At 44.0% G+C, this 22,756-nt stretch overlaps 2 protein-coding genes and 1 pseudogene across 3 annotated transcripts in view; all 3 read right to left on the bottom strand.

The window, feature by feature from the left end:
* Window positions 1–22,756, bottom strand: part of LOC146347561 (protocadherin beta-16-like) — a 106,873-nt gene that overhangs the window by 60,558 nt on the left and 23,559 nt on the right. The gene's annotated exons all lie outside the window — the stretch shown is intronic.
* On the bottom strand, window positions 68–7,593 carry LOC146347564 (protocadherin beta-3-like; annotated as a pseudogene).
* Window positions 7,590–14,321, bottom strand: LOC146347563 (protocadherin beta-16-like). Its single transcript, XM_084848238.1, has 3 exons — window positions 14,313–14,321; window positions 10,625–10,698; window positions 7,590–9,951 (listed from the first exon to the last, which is right to left on the bottom strand). The coding sequence occupies exons 1-3, from the start codon at window positions 14,319–14,321 to the stop codon at window positions 7,590–7,592; spliced, it is 2,445 nt and encodes an 814-aa protein (XP_084704364.1).

The raw sequence follows: 22,756 nt of genomic DNA, 5'->3' as shown, positions 1-22,756 counted from the left end.
GACTCCCTTTTTCACGCGCTTCCTTCCCCCCCTTTCCCCCTCCTTCTCCCCATATCTGAGTCTGCCATTATCTTTCATTGGTCTTGCTCCTCTTCTTGCTGGTTTTACTCTTTTCATGGAGGGAACTCAAGTGGAACACAACGGGGTAATTTGATAGCTCATTATCTGCGATCTATTTAAAAACGGAACAAAGGACATTTAGTGCAGGAGATGCCTTGGATGATCAGGGCGTCATGTAAAGAGCCCGCAAACTTCCGTGAAGGAGCAATCTCAATTGCAGGATAAAAGCTCCGTGTGAAGGAAGCCTCTGACTGACTCTTCCAGTGCTGGACCTCTCTTTAGATACACTCCTGTCAGGACTCTCCAGCCAATCAGTTCTTTAGTGGGTAGAATTCCACCCCCACTATTTTCAAATAAAGGACCAACAGACAACTTTGGAATGTTCCAATTCAGCCATTTCAAATCTACCACCTTTTGATTCCATCTATCAGGATATAAAGCAGAACTCCTCACATGTAGCAAGTCTTTGTTTACCATAGCTCCAAAGCAACCATTTAACAATCTCCTGACATTAACACTGTAACCTTCTTTAGTCCAGGCCACCAGTTAAATATATAGTTTTTTTCTCCCTTTACAATTAACCCTTCATCTCTCTGTTGTTGTTTCAAAACAAACACATTATCAACACATCCAGTCAAAATGGTTTCCTGCCTCACAACGGTTTTCAGCATTTCTGTGTTTGGCTGTTTTTGCATACCTTTCTGGCAACAGATAGCTCCCACACATCAGGGTCTGGGGAGGGGGGAAGAATGCAGTTACATATTAGCAGAAGCAGGATCTGCCCAGAAGTCATCCATGCTCTGTTAACATCAAGCAACAATATAAGGCTGCCTTTGGAGCCAGGTTGGAACCTACAGTTGCTGTAGAATACTCTACTGCCCATCAGGGGCTGTTTAGAGAGAGTGAGCAGGTTCGCACTATCACTGGAGCCCACCGTGGCTTATTTAAGCAACACTGGGTTGTGGTGCCAGCAGCCATTTTGAATATTCTGTCTCTGACGGGGTGGGTGGGGTGTTGCCATGGTTTGTTGTCCAAACTCAGGTGGCATGGCTTGTTGGAGGGGGAAACAACCCTCCAAAAACCCATTGCCTTAAGTATACCACGGTGAGCTCCAGTGATCATGTGAGTTGGCCCAGTGTACCACTCCAATTCTTGCTGCAGCAGAGTCCATTAGCTTTCAGTCCTAATTCAAAGTGCTTGTTATTATCTTAAAGGCTGGCAAAGACCTGGGCAGGTGACTACCACCATATGAAATTTCACATTCTCTCAAGTCAGGCATAAGGCCTTATTCTGTGTACCTTCTATTTGTGAGGTTAAAAAACTGTCAGTGTGTAGAGTGGAACCTTTTCTGTTGTGACATGTGCCTGTGCAATAGCTTCCTTGGGGAGTCCCTCATACACTTTCTGTTGGATGGTGAACACTTTTTTCATTTATAAAGGCTTTTTCGCTCTTCTTCACTTTTTTCTCCTTTGAATCTGAGTTTTATGTCACGTGCATGTATTTTCAAGGTTTTTAATGGATGATGCTTTATTTGTTTTTTGGGTTTTGTTGTTCTTGCCTTGAATTCAATGGAAAGGAATCTAATTAGATAATTAATTAATTTGAGTATAACTGCAGTAGTTAGGTTTACATGAAAAATAGGTTTCAGTGATGTTGAGATAATGGGCTTAGGAATTATGCATAAGCTAGAAACTTTATATTTGGTACCTAATTTTATTTTATTTTACTGATTTTTGCCACCTGTTCCAAATTTTCTTTTTCTTATCTAGCTGTTAACCAAACACCTGGATAAGAAACTTCTTATATGTCTATAAGAAGCTTCTTCTTTAGTTTACCAGAATTAGACATGTTGTATGGTATCATGTAAGGCACTGAGGTAACAGGCATTGATGAAATAGAAAAAAAAATGTGTCACATCCTCCACATTCTTTGGAGTCTCTACACCTCCAGTTTATTGCACATTCATGATTGACCACTCACTGAATTGTGCGGGTCCATTACATGACATCTTAATAATCCAGTCATTATCCCACCATTTCCACCTACCTATCCCGTGTTTTCCTCAAACAGAAAAAAGTGGTATTTTCCCAGATATGCACAAATGGAAAGCCATGACCTCCCCACGTATTTCTCCCCTAGCATGAATGAACTGCTGTGTTTGGGCGGCTGTGGGCGGTTGTTTTGGGTTGTTGGGGGTGTGGTCATGATGGCAAAGGCAGTGACGATGGGCTGTGGAGCATGTCGCATTCCTGTGCCTGTGCCATTTTGGGTCCTCACCATTTTTGACCTGCAGCATTCTGAACAAGGTGGCTGAGTGGCAGGTTGGCAGAGCAGTGTGCTGGCCTTCTGACCTGCTGGGATGTCCCCCTGCTGTGCATTCCCAGAGAGTAAATGGCTCAGCAAAAGGCAGAGATTGTCAAAAACACTGAATGGGGAGGCGGGGAGATTGATTGGTGGGGGCTGTCTGCTTGTCAGCCCCTATCCAGCAGTAACGTGCAAGGGGAGGGAAAGGGGCAGGAACCAGGGAGGAATTATTGCTACACCCCGAGCACGTGTCATGCTTCTTTGCAGAAAGGCGGTGATGCCTCTGAGCAGCATCACCACCCCTGTGAGAAGGAAAGAAATGAAAAATAATATGACGGGGACAGCCATCTAAAGAGAACGACCCAGTCCTGCAATGATACTGAATGGGGAAAGAACCAGCATTGTTGTGGAATTCTCCACCCGTGTGACGGAGCCCTTTGTGAACGAGTGTAAAGCCTGTGTCGCCACGGGTGCTAGTAGTCCAAGAATGATTTGATGAAAATATGTTTGACCATTTCCCTTGCGACGCAACAACTTTCAGGGGCATTTCCTTCCTTCCCTCCCTCTTCCTCTCTCAACTTTCCAATTATGTCCTGCATCAGCTTCCCCTCAATGAGCACCCCAATTATAAGACCTCTTCTCACTACATTAAAGAAAGCCTCCCCCTGCCTTAGCAAACAGGGTCTTCCAGCCCACCTCCCTCCCTCTCATTCACCCACACAATTAGCCTCCCTCTATCCAATAAGAACCCCATCCCATTACATGAAAGCACAGACAGACCCACCCCTTTTCTTTCACCTGCCCTGAGCCATCCAATATGGTGCTCGTCTTGTACCCTGCCCACTACCCCCCTCACTCAGACACTCACACATACACACACACAAATACACAAACTCCACCTGCATGCAGGACATCAAGGAAGGAGCAGCAACAACCCCTCCCTCCTCGCTCTCTGATTTGTCTCATTCAAAACAAACCAATCCGAGGGGGGAGAGAATGGCCATTGCCCCTAGAAACTGCCCCAAGGCCTACCAGCCCCCTGTGAAGCCTGCCTGTGAAGCAAAACAAATAAAAGCAAACCCAAACAGAAACAGAAAAAAGGAAAGTGGGAGGATGCCGGTAATAAAGGTTGAAAACACATGATGTCAGATCAGGCGCTGTTTGGCACACAGCAAATAAACCGGCACTGAACCATAGAGCAAAAGGAGACTGTTTGGCATGGAGCAAATAAACATACTATTTTGCTATTAAAGCTTGAGCTTTGAATGTTTTCAAAGTTTCAAAATTTTCTACATGTCTACACTGCTCAGGTTTCAGTTTTAAAAATAATGAGTAAAATCAGACCAGTAGTTCTCTAGTAATAAGTGTTACACTACCGTATTCTTATATAGATACCTGGACAGTTTCTGGGATTGGAAGAGGCACTGCTGCATTTCCCTGGGAAACAAAGTCAAAGTTTGAGAGGAGCTTGCAAGCACCTCAGAGAAGCTGAGGCCATAATCCTGATGCCTAGGGGAGAGCGACAGGAAAATCACTGCAGTGGGTTCTGGTGAGCAGTAAAACCAACAATAATTAGGATATCCCCCCCACACACATACACTCACAATCATAAGAGGAATCTTACTGGAAAGGAGATCAAGTGAGTAGGACAATAGGTGCAGGAGGTTATAAAGCGAAAGCAAGCACAGAGTTACCAGAAATATTAGAAACAGGAACATTTGATAACTTAGCAACAAGTAGAGTGCAGGACAGGAAGGCCTGGCGTGCTATGGTCCATGGGGTCACGAAGAGTTGGACACGACTGAACGACTGAACAACAAGCAATATGTAAAATCAACAGAAACAGGGTGATGGGAAGAAATGGATATAAAAAGTAACTGATTGCTAAACAAAAAAGCTGTTTCAGTCCTATCCTGCTTTATTCTAAAAAGTCCAATATAATTTAATCATGTGGCATTTTGCTCACTGGTTCTTTTGATTCTTTATCTGCAATCTGTTCAGCAATACCTTGGGAACCAGATGAGGTCCTGTGGCTCACAGGGATGTTTGGGTCTCCCACAGATAAAACAGGAATGAGAGGCCTGAGAAATCTGAACTCACTGCTTAAGGATCCACCCATCAAGCAAACATCACAGTGGAAAGCCCTGGAAAGTGACCCACTCTGAGAATCGGGACAGTTCTCCGGGATATCAGGCCTGGCAGATGGGAAGTGAGGAGGTGCAGGGATAAACGTCTCTCCGGAACCTTTCTTGTAGATGTTGATAATAACAAAGGACACAATGCAAACCAGGAACACAAACAAGACTGCAGCCAGGCAGATCACCAAATACATGGTCAAGGTCCCATCTTCTTTGTTTTCTTGTGGACTGACATCCACTGTCTTCATATAAGAATCTGAGAAGCCATCCACCGGAAGTATACTGAGCATTGCAGTATTGGACTGTGGAGGGAGCCCATTGTCTCTGACCAGGATAACAAGTCTCTGCTTGCTTGTGTCCCGCTCGCTCAGTGGTCTCCTGGTTTTCACTTCTCCATTCTGTGCTCCTATGCTGAAAAGGCCAGGGTCTGTGGCCTTCAGCAGTTCATAGGAAAGCCAAGAGTTCTGACCAGAATCTCCATCCACGGCCACCACCTTGGTGACCAGGTAACCGGCCTCCAAGGTAACTTGGCAACCAGCTCATTGCAGGGGGATGTACTGTTCTGAAGGGGATCGAGGAAGAAGGGAGCATTGTCATTTTCATCTATGACAATGACTCGGACAGTAGCTTCTGAGCTCAGTGGAGGAGAACCGCCATCTGCTGCCCTTACTGTAACTTGGAAGTCCTTTATCTGCTCATAATCCAGGGATCTGAGCACATACACATTCCCTGTTGCAGAGCTGACAGAGATGTAAACGGCCACAGGGCCATCACCAACCTTCCCAGGCAATAGCGAGTAGGTCACCTTGGCATCCATGTCCAGATCAACAGCATGGACTGAGCCAATTAGCAGACCTGGAATGTTGTTTTCTCAAATCTGCATTTCATGTAAAAACTTTTCAAATGCTGGAGGGTTGTCATTGACATCTGAAATTTGAACATTGATCATTCTTGTTGAGGTGAGCCTAGGAGAGCCCAAGTAACATTATATTTGGGGACTTTCTCTCTATCTAGGGGACTATGGATTATAAACTGGTAGTAGTTGTTCTCGGTGGCTTTGAGTCCAAAGGGGAGATTTATCTCTATGGAACAGACAGTTTTGCCATTGTCCCCAGAGTCCTGGTCTGTGATGCTGAAGATGGCCACCACTTTGTCCAGGGGAGAGTCCTTTCATTTAAATGAAACAAATTGTATATTTTTTCATGCACCCTATGGAACAAGTAGGTGATCTGTGCATTTGAACCCAAATCTAAATTGCTGGCTTCCACTTTGGAGACTAGAGTATCCCATGGGTTATTTTCCTTTACTATATATTCAGACTGAGTGAACTGAGGAAAGTTATCATTACTGTCCAGTACATTAATGTTCATTTGAACTGTGCCTGTTCTCTGTGGCATACCTCCATCAACAGCCGTGAGAGTTAGTCCAAAGTGTGCCTCCTTCTCTCTGTCTAGTGGCTTCTCCAGAACAAGATCCACATATTTCCTTCCATCCTTGTTCCTTTGCACATCAAGCCAGAAATGCTCATGAGGATTGAGCGTGTAGTTTTGGATGCTGTTTTCTCCCAGGTCTTCATCTTGGGCAGATTCCAAGGGGAATCGCGTATTTGTCAGAACGTTCTCAGGAATTTCCAGCTCAAATTCATTTTTAGAGAATTTGGGGGAATTATCATTCTCATCTTGTATTTGAAGTTCAGTACTGTAGACCTGTAAGGTATTGTCCAGTACAATCTAGGACAGATGTAAGCAAGGCTCTGCCTGGCCACACAAAGCTTCTTGGATTATTTTTTTCATTTATCAACAAACTCCCAGAGTGGGTATCAAGATGGAAATATTGTTTTGTGCTTTTGGAAACCAGCTGGGCTCTGCGAGCAGAGAGCTCCCCTATTCCCAGATTCAAATTCTTCAGCACATTAGCCACCAGAGACCCACTTTTCTTTTCTTCAGGCACAGAATAGTGGATTGAGAAAGATAATACTCCAGACACAAACAGCAGGAGCAAGAGGTACAGATCTTGCGTGTTTGTGAAGCCATCTTCCAAGTTTCCAGTCTTTTCCTAGTAAGATCTTGAAGTTCTGTCAAAAATGCAAAATTTCTGCTTCTCTCCTGTGACTATATGTCTTACTGTGGAAATTGTCTGCCATGTTACACTCTTAATTTTTATATTTCCATCACAGACAAAGTTCCTGCTTCCCTATGCTTCAATTCTGTTTCTAGCTGTCTGTTTCTAGTTTCTGTTTCTACAAAACAAGATTCTGACTGATTTGTAAAGAATGTGTTTGCCAATGCTGCTACCTTGTGGTTTAATGGAGAAAAACGTATTAGCATCATATATTGTCCACAGAAAAGCAGCCCAATATTGATTAGATTTAGATACATGTTTATTTAGATGTTATAGATGGGCTGCCATTCATAAATGAGGTCATTATTTTCCTCAGTATGTGCATAAAGAAAAAGACAACTTGATTCATGATGCTTGAAAACCAGAGCATTTGCACTTGTCTTGTTCTTTCAGTGGGACTCAAGCATCAACAGACTATACTAGGTTGTACCTGACAATTACTGTTTAACCATTCACACATTATGGATTTAAAATATAATTAAATAATTCTTCTCATTTCACATATCAGTTACCTTTTCACAAGACTGGGCCAGATGTACACCTTGTGTCATATCAATATGATCCCATTATGGTGCTGCCATATCCCTCTTGCACATTTAGGCCTTGTAGCACACACGATGACATCTGCTGCGTTATTTTGTATAATACAGAATAGAAAGCAGGAAATAATGCCAGAAAAGCAGCATACTCAATGGGTGATCTGCCGAAACAGTTATCAGTGCACTTCAGCACTGACAGAAAGCACTGGTGTTTTTTATCAGAGATAAAAAAATAGCCTGGAGAGTTTTTGAGAATCACTTGAAACCATTTAACCATTTTAAGGATCTCCTTCATTAAGGCTTCTCTCATTGATTCTGTGGGACCAAACCATATATACATTGCCAAGGGTTTTATTAGATATTCAAATCTTAGGAAATTTAAATTTAAAACTATATGGAAAGGATTCAGATCAAATTCTCACCTGGTTCATGAGTTTACTTTCCTCGCATGACTAGGGAGTTCTTGGGAACCAGCTGAATTCCTTGGATCCACCTGAGTGTTAGGAGGCTCCACAGAAAAAACAGGAAATAGAGGCCTGAGGAACCGGAACTCGCTGCTTAGCGACCCACCAGCTAAGCACACCTCATAGTTGTAGGCCTGGGAAAGCGATCCAGTACCAGAATCCACACCGTTCTCTTGGGAATTGGGTCCCACAGGAAAAGTAGACGCAGAGTTATGGGTCCCCAAGGACTTCCTTTGTTTCTGAATCTTGAGTGCAGTAAACACCGTTACAGAAAGGAGAAAAACAGATGAGATGGCAGCCAAGCATATGATCAAATACGTCGTCAGGCTACGGTCTTCCTCCTCTGCTACCTCATCCTTTGGGACAGCCAGCATTTTCATATAAGGGTCGGAGAAGCCGTCCACCAGAAGAATTCTCAGTGTTGCAGAGGTGGACTGGGGAGGGCGTCCGTTATCTCTGACTGCCACAATAAGGTTCTGTTTGAAGCTGTCTCGGTTATTCACTGGCCTCGTGGTTCTCACTTCTCCATTCTGGGCCCCCACAGTGAACAGACCAGGATCTGTGGCCCGCAGCAGTTGATAGGAAAGCCAAGAGTTCTGACCAGAATCTCTGTCTGCGGCCACTACCTTGGTGACCAGGTAGCCAGTGTCTGCTGCCCGGGGAACCAGGTCATTTGACAGGGAGGTGCTATTCTGAAGAGGGTAGAGGATGAAGGGGGCATTGTCATTTTCATCCACTATATGCACATGGACAACAACCTCTGAGCTCAGTGGAGGGGACCCTTTATCCACAGCCCTCACTGTCACATGGAAATCTTTTATGTCCTCATAATCAACGGATCGAATGGCATACAGGTTCCCCGTTTCAGAGTTGATGGAGATGTAGGAGGATGCGGGACCACCCCTGATCTTCCCAGGCAAAAGCGAGTAGGTCACTTTGGCATTCTGTTCCATGTCCAGGTCAACGGCATGGATTGAACCGATCAGCAGGCCTGGAATATTGTTTTCCCGTAACTGCATTTCATAGAGGGATGTTCCAAACACCGGAGGGTTGTCATTGACATCTGAGATTTGAACGTTAATCACTCTCACTGAAGTGAGCCTGGGGGAGCCTCGGTCAGTAGCTGTGATCGTGACGTTATACTCAGAGACATCTTCTCTGTCCAGTGGCCGTTGGGTCACAAGCTGGTAATAGCTGTTCTCAGTGGCTTTGAGCCCAAAGGGCAGGTTTGTCTCAGTGGTGCAGGCGGTTCTGCCATTGTCTCCAGAGTCCCGGTCCGTGACACTGAAGAGGGCCACCACAGTGTCTGCGGGAGAGTCTTCTGGCAAGGGACTGGTGTTGGAGGTTACCGTCACCTCTGGGACATTGTCGTTCTCATCCTCAACCTCCACAATGACTTTGCAGTATGCAGAGAGCCCTCCTCCATCCGTGGCTCTGATGTTCAGGTCATAATTACTGTTTTCTTCATAATCAATGTTCCCTGCAAGGGTAAGTTCACCGGTATGTTTATGTAACTGGAATGATTTGAGCACATTTTCACCCACTTCACCGAAGGAATAAGTGATGTGAGCATTGGAACCAATATCCTTGTCGATGGCTTCAACTTTAGTGACCAATGTATGCAAAGGGCTGTTTTCCATCAGTTTCACTTTGTATACAGATTTATTAAACTGAGGAACATTATCATTCGTATCCAGAACATCAACAATAATTTGTGCACTGCCACTTCTTTGTGGAATCCCTCCATCCACAGCTGACAGAACTAGGGAAATCTCTGGATTCAGCTCACGGTCTAATGGTTTCTCCAGTACCAGTTCTGCATATTTGCTGCCGTCAATGTGACTTTGCACATCCAGCCTAAAATGTTCATTAGGACCAAGTGTGTAATTCTTAATAGCGTTTTCTCCTTTGTCTGAATCTTGAGCTCTCTCCAAAGGAATTCGGGTATTCGTAGGAGTTTGCTCAGGTATTTTAAAAAGGAATTGGTTTTTAGAGAATTTGGGGGAATTATCATTCACGTCCTCTATTTGAACTTCGATTCTGTGTAGCTGCAGTGGGTTTTCCAGCACGATTTCAGAGAGGAGAACACAAGGGTCATTCTGGCCACACAGAGCCTCTCGGTCTATTTTATCCTTTAACATCACATTCCCAGAATGAGGATCTAGCTGGAAATACTGCTTGGAGCTCTTAGAAACCAGCCGGGCTCTCCGAGCAGACAGCTCTTTTGCATCCACTTTCAGATCTTTTAGCAAATTAGCCACCAGAGACCCACTTTTCTTTTCCTCTGGCATTGAATAGTGGAAAGGCTCACAAACCACCCCACAACTACATAGATATATAAAAAAATAGCAAACTTGCCTGCTATGGTAGCATATTTCCATTTTCCCAGCCTCTCCTAAAGCAGATCTGAATCTCAATGTGGCTCTTCGTAAAGCAGCTACTGTAGCTTCCCTTTCATCTGTTATAATCCCCAACTGGAACCTTTTGCTCTGATGCACTTTTTTTGTAAATAGATGCGGCAGTGTTTGACTGCTAAAATTTCTGCAGATATTGTTTCAATGAAGAGCTTCTGCCTTTTCCTTTGAGCTGCCTTTGTCTAATGGTCAGAGCTTTCTGGCAAAGCGTCTGATTTCTAGTGCTTTGTGCAATGGCACCACCTTGTGTTTGAAGAAAATGCAGCAGTTGTATATTTCTCCAATTCCTGTGTCATTAATGATATGCATAGAACATTCTTTTGAATTAAAAGCTTGTAATGATTATATTTCATAAAGATTAAAGAATATTTTATAAATACAATTAGATTAAAAATCTAGGGGTCATCTTTCATAATCTGATCAATGCATACAGTATCTTAAAAACTCAGTAAAACATGTATAATATGAAAAAAATACCCTTCAGAAAGGAAACAACCATGGGCATGACCGTACTTTGTAAGTAACAAAGGTGGCAGGAGTGTGAAGGAGGCCAAAGATTTAGAACTGTAACACCTTTATTGAACCTCAGGGTCCCTTTCCAATCATCATAATCAGCAATTGCCTGGTGTCCAGCCTGTACCCCGCAGTGGGCTGAGACCTGTAGCCAGGAAGGTTATACTTCCTTTCACAGAGATTAAGGCATTAAGGATTCAGGAATCTCAATTACTGTTGGAAGAGTTGGTAAAGTGCTGCAGACATTCCTTTGTGGAAACTGCCACGGCAAGGCTCTCCCACTTCAAGGAGAGGTGGCTTTGGCTCCTTCAACCCAACTCATGCTGTTCTGTTGTGGATCTTTTCTGGGCCTCTTGCTCATCATGCATTGTCAAGCACACAGACAAACAGCAGCTGAAGGTTAAGCCATGTGGTGCTTGTGTGTGCATGTAACCAATTCTGGGTATGCTGGTTGCCTAGCATATCAATGGCTAAAGGGTTAATAGTTCCTGAGGCAAAAAAAGTAATGGAACTAGAGCTGAGAAGTTCTGAGGGATTCTCTGAAGAAAGAAAGCCCCCAAATCTGGATTTCCTCTTAGACAGCTTTCCTTGTTTCTTTCCCATACACCCAAACTGGCAGGCACAGGCCCATAGTACATCCCCTCCAGTAAGATGGTCACCACTGGGGCTGAGTTAGAATCGCCCCCGCCCCTGGTACAAATTGGCTACAGGGACAGGTCCTTTGTAGCACCCCCCCCACACACACACACATGGCACTGCAATGCTGGGAAGCAGCCTCCCTTGGGGATTGGGTTATGGACCTCCATTTGTCTAGAGATTGGGCTCCCCCGCCCCCGCATGCTGCTATCATTTAGGTGCAGGTTAAAAACATACTTATTTGTGCAAGCTTTTGCAGTATAGCCAAGTGCTTTATTTGCTTTTCTGTTGATCTTGCTGATGATGGTTTTATTGCATTTTAATATATATTTGTGATTTTAATTTATGACTTAAATGGCGTCTGTGTGTTGTATAGTGTTTAATGTAAGTTGTTATCTGCCCTGGGCTCTTTGTGAGGAAGAGCAGGCTAGAAATCAAATTTAAATTAAATTAAATTTTTAAATTAAAAAAATAAACGATTTAATTTGGCTATGCAATAGGCCATACCTTTCAGGTAAAGGTAGAATAGGAAGTTAGGGCTATGTCTTTGTGAGACAGCATTTTGAGGATGAAAGGGGCTTCTTTAGATGTGCTTTTCAGGGCTACTTGACTTGGGAAGAACAGGGACCAGAGTTTGGGGCCTGCCCCCCTCACCTATCCCGAGGTAATCAGATCAGAGGCAGTGTGACTCATTTGAAATACTTAATACAGTTGTAGCCCACATTTAACCCCCAAATGTTGTGCCTCCTCTCTTTACTCCTGGGCCCATGTGCAAATACTCCCTTTCCATATACACTATTCCGCACTCCTTGATGTCTTGTAAACTTTGCCCCCAAGCACCTTGCTGCCCCATGACAACAGAACCATGTGTCCCAATTCCTGGCTGTCACATCCTGCAGCGATAAACCTTCATTGCCATTCTCCTGAACGCAAACAAAAACTTAGATGGAAGAGAGTTGGGCAGTGGCTGGGGATGTACAGATGGTGTGAAATCCGGTCCATCTGTGTTTTGCGGATTGTCAGGTATCTTTTGCCCTATCATTCGCTCAGTGATGGAATCAGATTTTTTTTTACAGAATTTTGTTCCACTTGTGCAAATGCGCATTTGTGCAAATCCCCCCCCCCCCCAGTAAAAAGCCATTCTACGAATCTGTGGAGTCCATGTAATTCGGAAAACGCCAGCCTGCTCTGGAACCCACAGGGTGGATTCATAGATTCATAGAAATCCAAACTCATTTGTATCCATTGAGGATTTCTCCACCGTCCCTAGTTGGTGGGCAAGGGCACCTGGGTACTAACTGCTCTTTTTTTTTTTCTCAGTATTGCCCCCAACTTGCAGAGGAAGATTATTGGGACTGAAAGACAAAAGCGGAGTGCTGGTGCATGGAGCCTAAGTGGTAAGCAAGCACAAAACATGAGAATGTAAAACATCTTTACTGGTTACATGGCATGCAAGTTAAGGTACAATTTCCAAGCACTTTGGAGCATGACTTCAGTTATAAGAGCTTTAATTTATAATTTATAACTCTGCTTAAGCTCCAAGTTGTTGAGTTTTTTAATCCTAGAAAATATTATAATCTGTTAAATGCTATTGATTTGGTCATTATTCCCTCTAGTATCAAATTAATATGGTTATGCCTGTCACTCTGTAAATGAAATGGGGCCAACCAAAAATAAGCTAGTGATTTCTAGACTCAGGAGACTCCCTAGGTTTACAGAAGTATATAAACTAAAAGAAAAATATGACCCAGTAAGGACCAGTAAGCTCCCAGGATTTACATAATATTCAGCACAATTGAGCAGTGGATTGTTAGAGTACCAGATGAAGAAAAGGGGGGCTGGAATGGGGGGAACAGAACTGGCCTGCTCAAGCCACTAACAGCTTCTAGTAAATTTCCCGTGGGGTGCAATGAAGGTTGAGAGAGGAAGCATGCTACGAGGTTAAAAACGACAACAACACCTGCCTGGCCTGCACAATAAAAGCATGGTTCAGAAGGAAGGAAAGGAGAGTAAACTATACCTTTTCCATTTCCCTTTTGTCTGACCAAGGGGGTGTTTCCACCAGCAATTTACTCTGAGCTGGCTGCGTGTGGAGGTCATTAGGGATACACGACATTGTGGCCATCCAGCAGCCACCCCAAAGTTTACCAGGGAAAAAACTGGATTTCCTGAGACTGCTTATGGTCTGATTCTTTTCCTTAAGTCAGGTTCTCCTCGACATAGTTGCTGTGTGCCCCAACCCCTGCATTGACCTTGGGTATGCTAGCCCTGCCCAGGGGTGTGCCTTTCACCGTGACCCTGGTCAAGGGGTGTTTCCTGTGTGTTTCCCATCCCTGCGCAAACCAATTAGTGTCTCCTCCGGAGTAACTCCCATTGTGATGAATGCTTGCCCTCTGAATGCCCACATCAGAACATACAGAGATCCCCGTCAATTGACATGGCACAGTTGAAAGCCCAATTCCCTAAGTGCAGTAAAGCCCGATCTCAAGGCTCCGATTCTCCTTTCTTTGGTTTATTGCCTTAGGAAGTAACTACTTTGACCCTTCATTATAGAGATCCTGTGGGCTAAAATGGGGGCTGGTTTCCCATCTTTGTTTCTCCTCCCCCCCTTTCCCAGTACAAGCATATGTGTGTCTACTCAGAAGTGACTCCCACTGCACTCAATGAGGCTTGCTCCTGGAATGCAGGAGCATCTGGACTTTCAGGGGAAAGGAGAAAGTGGGGGGACAGGGGGGAAGCCTCTCTTATTGGTAGAGCAGCCCCTGCCAGTCAGATGATGTTCACCTCCCACTCCCACCAGAAAGTATGTTCTGTGAAGTGATTTTTACTGCTCGTGGAGCCCTGCATGGACCAAAGCGCAGCAAAGCTGATTCCTTTAAAAAAAATCCAGTACTCCTCCATTAGCTTCTCCTTCCTTTGTCATGGAAACACAGCCCCCGTTAGGTTCTTGTAACATGGAATGGTAGTGTCAGTTGCATGAAAGCTTCAGTTGCATAGACTTGATGTGTCTATTCCAGTGACACAGACTAATCTATGACTTGGGTCCACCACTCTGTCACTGACAGCCATCCAGTTCCAAGGTAATGGTGAAGCTGGAAATAGCCACAGCCTAGGATACCATACCATATGCATATTGCCTAAATAACACATTTGTTAAATAAGGATGGCAAAATGATAACAGATGACAAAGAAAAGGCAGAAGTGCTCAATTCCTACTTTGGCTCAGTCTTCTCCCAAAAGAGGGTCTATGACCCCCCTGGCAAAGGCGAAGTGGAGGCTGAAGGGGCAGGATTGCAGCTTGAGATCGATAGGCATATGGTCAAGGAACACCTAATTACTTTGAATGAGTTCAAATCTCCAGGGCTAAATGAACTGCATCCTAGAGTAATAAAGGAACTGGCAGAAGAGTTCTCAGAACTACTGTCTATTATCTTTCAGAAATCATGGAGGATGGGTGAAATGTCAGATGACTGGAGGAGGGCTAATGTTGTCCCTATCTTCAAAAAGGGCAAAAAGGGGAACCTGGGAACTACAGACCAGCCAGTCTGACATCAATCCCTGGGAAAATTCTGGAGCAGATTATAAAGCCATCCATTGTGAGCACCTTGAAAACAATGCAGTGATTACTTGAAACCAACATGGATTTGTCAAGAACAAATCCTGTCAGACTAATCTGATCTCATTTGTTTGATCAGAGAACCTCCCTTGTGGACTGTGGGAATGCTGTGGACATAATATACCTTGACTTGAGGAGAGACTGAAAGAACTGGGCATGTTTAGCCTTGAGAAGAGAAGACTGAGGGGAGATATGATAGCGCTCTTCAAGTACTTGAAAATTTGTCCCACAGAGGAAGGCCAGGATCTCTTTTTGATCATCTCAGAGTGCAGGACACAGAATAATGGGCTCAAGTTACAGGAAGCGGTTCCAGATGAACATCAAGAAAAACTCCCGGTTGTAACCAATGTTGCCCTCGCAGCATTCCATGGAGCCTCCGCGGGACGCTATCTCAAACAGCTTTTTAAAATGTTGAAAAATCTTTCCATCTCCCCCCTGGAATTAAAAGGGGGGGCAAGGCAGCATCTGGATAAGATCTTGGAGAAAAGTACTCTCTGCGAGGCAGCAGGTGTGCTGAATTCCAAGACTACCCTCTCAGAGCTTAACCATCGCAAAAAGCTGTTTTGAAACTCCTATCTAATAGGAGAAAACAGGGCTGACATGTTCCATTGTAATATATGGATTAAGAAATATCAGCAACATCCGAGGTATGGTTTAAGAAATATCAACAATATTTGAGAATATTTGAGGACCTGAAAGATTTGTTTGAAGAGAAACATGGCTACAGTGAGGAGAAAGAAAGGGACTGCATCACTGCCCACTCCCCCTGTACCTCCCTGGGCAAAAGCTCTGAGAACAGAAGATATAGGGGAATTATTTACTCTGATAAAAACTTTATCTTCGCAATTTGCGGAGCAAGCCAAGAGGTTGGATTCAATTCAAAGTTCCATCACCGTCCTGCAAGGGGCTATGGATTTAATTAACACTTCTTGGCAAAAAATTGGAGGTGAAGGTTAACGAGCTACAAGATAGGCTGACAACGAACGAAACTATGACACAAGCTTTTTTCAAAAATTTCTCTGTCAGAATTTCCCAAGTGGAGGCCTTCATGAGCAGATTCAATGTACATATTATTGGTATTAAAAATTTGCCTAGTAATGTAAATTTACCTACTTTTGTAGAGAAGCTTTTGCATGAGATACTCCCTGTGCCATCTGATTATTTACTTGATATTGAGCAAGCATTTTGTGTGCCAAATGCTACAGGGACTGGCTATATGATTATAGTCCAATTGCAGGAATCTCCACAAAGAATTATATCCTGCATTTGGCAAGAGAGGGTGGAAGTCTTTTTTGGAAACAAGATAAAGTTATGTTATTACCAGATTTCATCAAAGAGGTGGCTGATAAAAGAAGGCAATTCAGCAAAGCAAAAAATATGGCAAACAAATGAACTTACAATATCACTTAAAATATCCTGCTACATTTTGCATTGTTTCTGAAGGTCAGATGAAGAAGTTTCTAAATCATGAAATGGCGGAGGCATGGCTGAATGTAAAAATGCATGAGATTTCTGTTCCAGCCCTATGGACTGGAATCTTTAAACAAGTTTTGCTAACTGTCTACGTTTACTCTGTATGATTCAGGCTAGGCCAGAAGATAACTGATTATACATATATTCATTTGCTTTCTTTCATTTTTCTTCTCTTTTTTATTTTTCTTTAAATTCTCGTTCTCTAAAATGGATATGATATGCTGTATTCAAATATATTGTTTGAGGGTGTATTGTGCACACTCATTTATATATCTAGTATAAAATATATCCCTGATTGCTGTAAGGTTGCTTCCAAGCTTTATTATTATATAACATTATAATTTCAACTTTTTTATCATCATCATCATCATCATCATCATCATTATCATTACTATAAGACTACTTAGTAAGATTTTTGGTTGGTTAAACTGTTAAGCTTTATTATTACTATTATATTTTAACTTAAGGGCAATGTATGGTTACTGGGAATGAATTGTAGGCCTGCTTCTTTGCTATAAGACTGATGATATGATATTGAAATGTAAGGTTGATTATTAAATTCTAATATTGCTAATGTTATAGGTAAAGTTTTTAAAATAGAATGGGATCTGAAGCCCGTCTGTATGGGAGTTTAAATTTAACCCTTTAAAAAAGAAAAAGAAAACATTTCCTTTCCTTTTCTTTTTTTTCCCTTTTCTTTTCCTCTCTTCTCCTTTTCGTTATTGTTGTGTCCTCTTAAGAATATTGTATTGTTGGGAAATTGTAGTTATTGATCAGGTTGTTGGTATTGTTTATTTCATTTATAAAGACAAAAATAAATAAAAAGTATTTTAAAAAAAACTTCCTGACTGTTAGAGCAATACAACAATGAACCAATTACCCACGGAGGTGGTGGGCTCTCCCACACTGGAGGCATTCAAGATGAGGCTGGACAGCCATCTGTCAGGGATGCTCTGACTTGGATTCCTGCATTGAGCAGGGGGTTGGACTTGATGGCCTTGTAGGCCCCTTCCAACCCTATTATTCTACGATTCTATGATTCGGTGGTTATGGGTGTGGCCCTTAACAGCTTTAATTTCCTGGCATTTTGGAGCTTGAGTGAACATGTGTCACAAAGTATGAATGTAACATGTATTGTTGGTAAGAATTCATTGTATTTTATATTAGTGTTATTCATTATAATCTCTGTGTGTGCAAACCATAAGTATAGAGTGATCAGCTATCTGTATTACAAGCTAGCTTTAAGTGCAAATTGTGCTCTTGGAACTGGGGCAAAGAAGTTTGCCAGTGCGAGACTGATTAGTTATTGGAAGTAAAAAGCTCATTACCTCATGAGGAGATGGCCCTTTGCAAGGGTGCTTCTGAAGTTAGCTGTAAGCCTGGCTGCATTAGGGAGAGTCCCTCCTGAGGTCATGAATAGGAGCTATAAGTAAGTCCAAAAAGTCAAGGTGCATAGATGTATAAGGAACTGGAGATAATGTTAGGTAAGATAGAGGTAAAGGTGTCCCCAACCATTCGTGTCCGACTCTAGGGTGTGGTGCTCATCTCCATTTCTAAGCCGAAGAGCCAGCACTGTCTGAAGACGCTTCCGTGGTCACGTGGCCGGCATGACTGAACACCAAGGTGCATGGAACGCTGTTACCTTTCCTGCCAAAGCGGTACCTATTTATCTACTTGCAATTTCTTGCTTTCGAACTGCTAGGTTGGCATGAGCTGGGACTGAAGATGGGAGCTCACCCCGTCATGCGGCACTCAGGTCTCGAACCTGACCTTCCGGTCTGCAGTTCAGTGTCTTTAACCACTAAGCCACCATGGCCCCAATGTTAGGTAGAATGTTATAAATAGTAAGATTTTTACCTGGGTGAACAGAGGGATCCTGGGAGAACAAGAAGCCTACCAAACATGATTACCAAAGCGTTGGCAACCATGCCTGCCAGATAGGTAACTATAAAATCTCAATAATGACTGCTTTGTTGAGAGGAATAGAACTTTAATGTTAATAAGAACTATGCTAGCCACTATTTCTATTATGCTTCTAATCATCCAAATTGTATTGGATGATGTCTTCTGCTTGTTTTATCGTAAAGTTTTGTTATTCTCTAATACTGTTTGAGCAATAAATATATATTTTGTGGTACCACTTTGTGTTGTCTAGCTTGAGGGGTGTTTCAGGGACCATTGTAATAATTTGAAGTCCAAAACACTCAGCTGGGACATATAAACCTGTTGCCGAGTGAGGCCTGTCCATATAGCTGCTGTTTTCTCTCTTGGTCAGATGAGTCACAGACACATCTGTTAAGGTAAAAGAAATAAGCTAGTTGGATGGAGCAGGGGTGTTACCTGTCTCACATGGAAAGCCCTTAACACAACATGTTAAACTGAATGGTTTTTTGTTAATTGAATTTGTTCCAACCGGCTCTAAGGCCCCATCTACATGGCACTACTTTCACCCTTCCCTCCATTGCAACTGCACAGCATTTCAGCTTTGAATTAGCTTCTGCTGCGATACACTTACCATTTATTGTGGGCTTCACTAACAGACTCCACTATGCTCTTTTTCTGTCATTATACTTTAATACGCAGCTGTGCAGCCCCATGAGCGTGGGGGTATGACACTTCAGTAGCTGCTTTGTATTTTAGGGATTCTGTTGTGTCTGTCCATCCCTCGTTAGGTAAAAAGTGGGTGTTCTGTGCTCCTTCATTTCCACACCATCTGTTTGTTAGTTCCTTAGCCTGAGACTCTTGCAGTGGTTTGCACTCAGAAGTGTGAGCGGTATGTGCCTACCTATTGCTCCGAAATGGTGGCCGGAGCAAAGTTGGAACTCCCCCAAGACCCCCCCCCCCGGCCCTTGGGCACTGAGACTGAAAGCAACCATTGCGAAGATACGAAGCTGCAAAAATGTGCAAAAGTGTGATGAAATAACTGAAAACGCCTCCCTGTGCCTCTGTAACTGCACAGCTGTGAAGGGACGAGGGGAGTAAAGAGGCGTCACAGAATGACGCAAGCACTATGCACACCTACAACATGCCCACTGCAAAATTCAAAGTCAGTTTGGGGAAGGGACAGACAGCTTGCAACTGCAGGGAAACCCTCAGCAAACGAAAAACATCGCAGCAGAACGCCTCCTTGGAAATCCATATTTTCTGGGAGACAACCACAGATAGCTGCGAAGTGGTGGCTGCGTCATCTGTCCCGAGGGACCTCAACTCACAGCTGCCCCACAGTAAAAGGCTTGTGTAGATGGGGCCTAAGAAATGCTGACAAACAGCATAATCTTGTACAGGAGAGGTCTCCAATGTGGTGTCCATGGGCACAAAAGGACCCATGAAGACTTCTCCCAGCATTCATGAAGCCTCTGTGCTCCTCCACCAGCTCAGTGCCCCCACTTCTGAAGTGGGAAGGAAGTAATATCAGTCTTTAAAAGTACACAGAGGAGAGAAGGGAAATTACAAGAGTGACACTCTTCCCACTTCCTCTTTCAACTCTATCTACCTTATCAGGCTGAGATTGGCACCCGGGTAATGCACTTTCCAACTTCCTCTCTCTCTATCAACCCTATGTACTTTTCCAGGCTAAAATGAGCCATCAAGCAGAAAGTGGAGTGACCAGGATGGAAAATGCCCTGTGAACATGTTTAAAAAGAGAGAGACAAAATTGTGCACTTATGGGGAAGAAAGAGTGGAGTGATGTGGGGGAAGGGAAAGAATGGAACTTGACTGAAGGGTTTTTTCTTTTTCTGGTCTGGGTCTGTGTTCCTCCTGTGTTGTGTATGTTTGTGTCAGGGTTGGAAGTGAGCCCACAGAGCCTCAAAGCAGCTCTGATTCTGAGGAAGCGCTACAACCCGTGGCAGAGGAGCCTGCTCGACTCTCAGAGGCTCAGCTGCAGGGAGAGGCCCCCCCTGCTTGCATTCCTGAGAGAGAGATAGTGACCCTGGCAGCGAAAGAGCGGGAGATGGGTTGTTGCTAGACGCAAGGTGCCGTCGCAGAGAGAGGCGCGAAGTGGAGGGTGCCGAGAGGAGGCACTCAGCCTGCTTGGCGCTACGGCAACGGCTGTGCCCCAATGCCGCGCGGGTAAGGGGGGGAGACTCCCCTCCTAGCCCTTAAGTTTCAGAGCTTTCCCGCCCTTCTCCTCCAAACGGGGACCAACTGCGTACATAAAGCTTAGGTTACCCTGCTAAGATACCCTTTGCACTTCCCTGCTTAGTAGCTGGCAATTAGCATCTGAAAGAGTCATTAAGTTGTAAAGGAATAAAGCCTTGGTAAGAATCCCTTTTGTCTTTGTCTTGTTTTGGCTACTGGAGGGGACTTGTAAGAGGCAGCTAGGGCGCTCCTGACAGCGTGTGTTCTCTCTCTCTCTCTCTCTCTCTCTCTCTCTCTCTGGGTTTGTCTGTGGCATTGTTTGAATGGGCATGCTCCCTATGGGAGCCATTTTGTGATGGCACCCACAACACTCTCTCAAACATCCAGATGACTCGCCTGATTAAAGGCAGCCGCCGGCAAGATCACATCATTCCAGTGCTGAAGGAGTTGCACTGGTTACCAGTTGTTTTCTGGGCCAAATTCAAGGTGTTGGTTTTGACCTTTAAAACCCTATATGGTTCCGGCCCAGCCTATCTTAAGGAGCGCCTCCAGCAGCACCAGACAGGCCGCTTAACAACATCAGCCTTGTATGGCCTTCTCTCTGTCCCATCAGCCAGGACAGCTAGACTGGTGGGGACGAGGGAGAGGGCCTTTTCTGTGGTGGCCCCCACTCTGTGGAACTCCCTCCCTAGGGAACTCCGTCATGCCCCCTCTTTAATGAGCTTCCGTCATGCATTAAAAACGTGGCTGTTCAGGCAGGCATTTGGGGTGGGTTAGGGTATTTTAGAAAATGTTTTTATTGTAGAATTTTATTGTTTTATTGTATGTTGTACATCGCCCAGAGTGGCTGGGTGACCAGCCAGATGGGCGATTAATAAATAAAATAATAATAATAAATAAATAAATAAATAAATAAATGTACCCATTAGAACTCTTGTTGCACAGTATTCCTGTTGCACAGTATGAGAAAGGTCTTTCCCATAGCCCTGCTACCTCAGATCCTTCTAACTGGAAATGCTAAGAACTGAGCCTGGGCTTTATACATGCACAGTACATGCTCAAGACCACTGAGCTGCTATCTGCCCTAATCCTTACCTTCACCACCTTAACTACAAACTCACCTTCCAGGTTCCATATCCCCCCCCATGTCAGGGTGGGCAATGGGGAAGTGGGGTTTGAGCCAAAAGATTTTATATATGATACATTGTTTTATGTTTTCAGCCTTAAGTGGGTTTGTGCTTTTTTGAGGTAAATCTGGGCTGTAAGTATTGTTTAACTGCAGCAGCCAAACACGTATGATGGAAAGTTTGATACTGCAGGTTGATGATATGCACTATTGCGAGGGACTGGGGCTGAGTTATCATGGGTTCCATAGACCACCTAATGAGTTAATGGAAGGACAGTGTGGTATATGGTCTTTGAAGGGTTAATAGGAGATTGGCTGTAGCCACCACTCCTCCCATAACTCAGTGTGTGTGTGGGGGGGAACGTATGTTCTGTGTTCTTCTCCTCCCCCCAGCCGGTCTTGTGTTTCTAAGCCTCAGTGCCAGTCGCATTTGTTACCTGTTTAATAAAGCTGTTCAGATGTTCTCCAGAAGTCTGCTTCTGGAGAACAGAGAGTGCACAGTTAACAGGGAGGTGTGCAGTCACATGCATAGTTGCACAAGGGACCCATGCAAGAATATTACAGATAGGGATTTGAACCCAGATCTCTCTGGCCAGTGGTTCCCAAACTGTGGGCAGGCTCCTACTTGGGGCTGCAGGACACCTGAAGGGGGACCCAAAGTTCCAGGGAATTATAGGATCCTGAGGCAGGTGGATTTTCCAGATAAGGTCTGGATGGGTTGAATAACCGCTGGGAGCCAGCTCCCCCCCCCCCCACATTTTGGAGAAGGAAGCCTATGAAGAGCTGCACCTTTGCTGTATTGATAGTTCCTTATATCTAGTTTTAGGAAAGGGATCAGAATTATCCTGCTCTAAGGCCCAATGATAACACCAGATACACTGAACGATATGTGCTTGCTTTTGTGCTATGGGAAGGCAGTTCAGCAGATACAGCATCAGATTAGCTAAATATTTTTTCTGTCTTGAATACTACCCTTAAATCCACCATTAGCCACTCCTTCCCAGGCTTTGGAGAAGCTATTTGCCCCTTCCTGCCTTGCCTTGATAAAGCAAAGAGTAACCCAACCCTACCTGTCCCTTGTAAAACTTAAATAATTTGACTAAAAATTACATACCAGTTTTTTTTTTAAAAAAATCCTGCTGGAGCCACTATTGAGAACAGAACTTTCCAGAAAGAGACAAAGAGATTACATGGTCATTATTGGGGGAGAAGAGCCATGGAGCCAGGGCTGGGGTGTCTTTGAACATGATGCAGTAACCTTGCTGAACTTAA

Source organism: Heloderma suspectum, chromosome 4 (assembly GCF_057233095.1).
Source record: "Heloderma suspectum isolate Gila_16-S chromosome 4, 16-S_ref, whole genome shotgun sequence".
NCBI lineage: Eukaryota > Metazoa > Chordata > Lepidosauria > Squamata > Helodermatidae > Heloderma > Heloderma suspectum.
This window is presented reverse-complemented; position numbering and strand designations above follow the sequence as displayed.

Coding starts and splice junctions, on each gene's coding strand:
- LOC146347563 (XM_084848238.1), bottom strand. Junction 9,952..10,624: donor GATTGGAAAGGGACCCTGAG/GTTCAATAAAGG, acceptor ATATCTATGTAG/TTGTGGGGTGGTTTGTGAGC.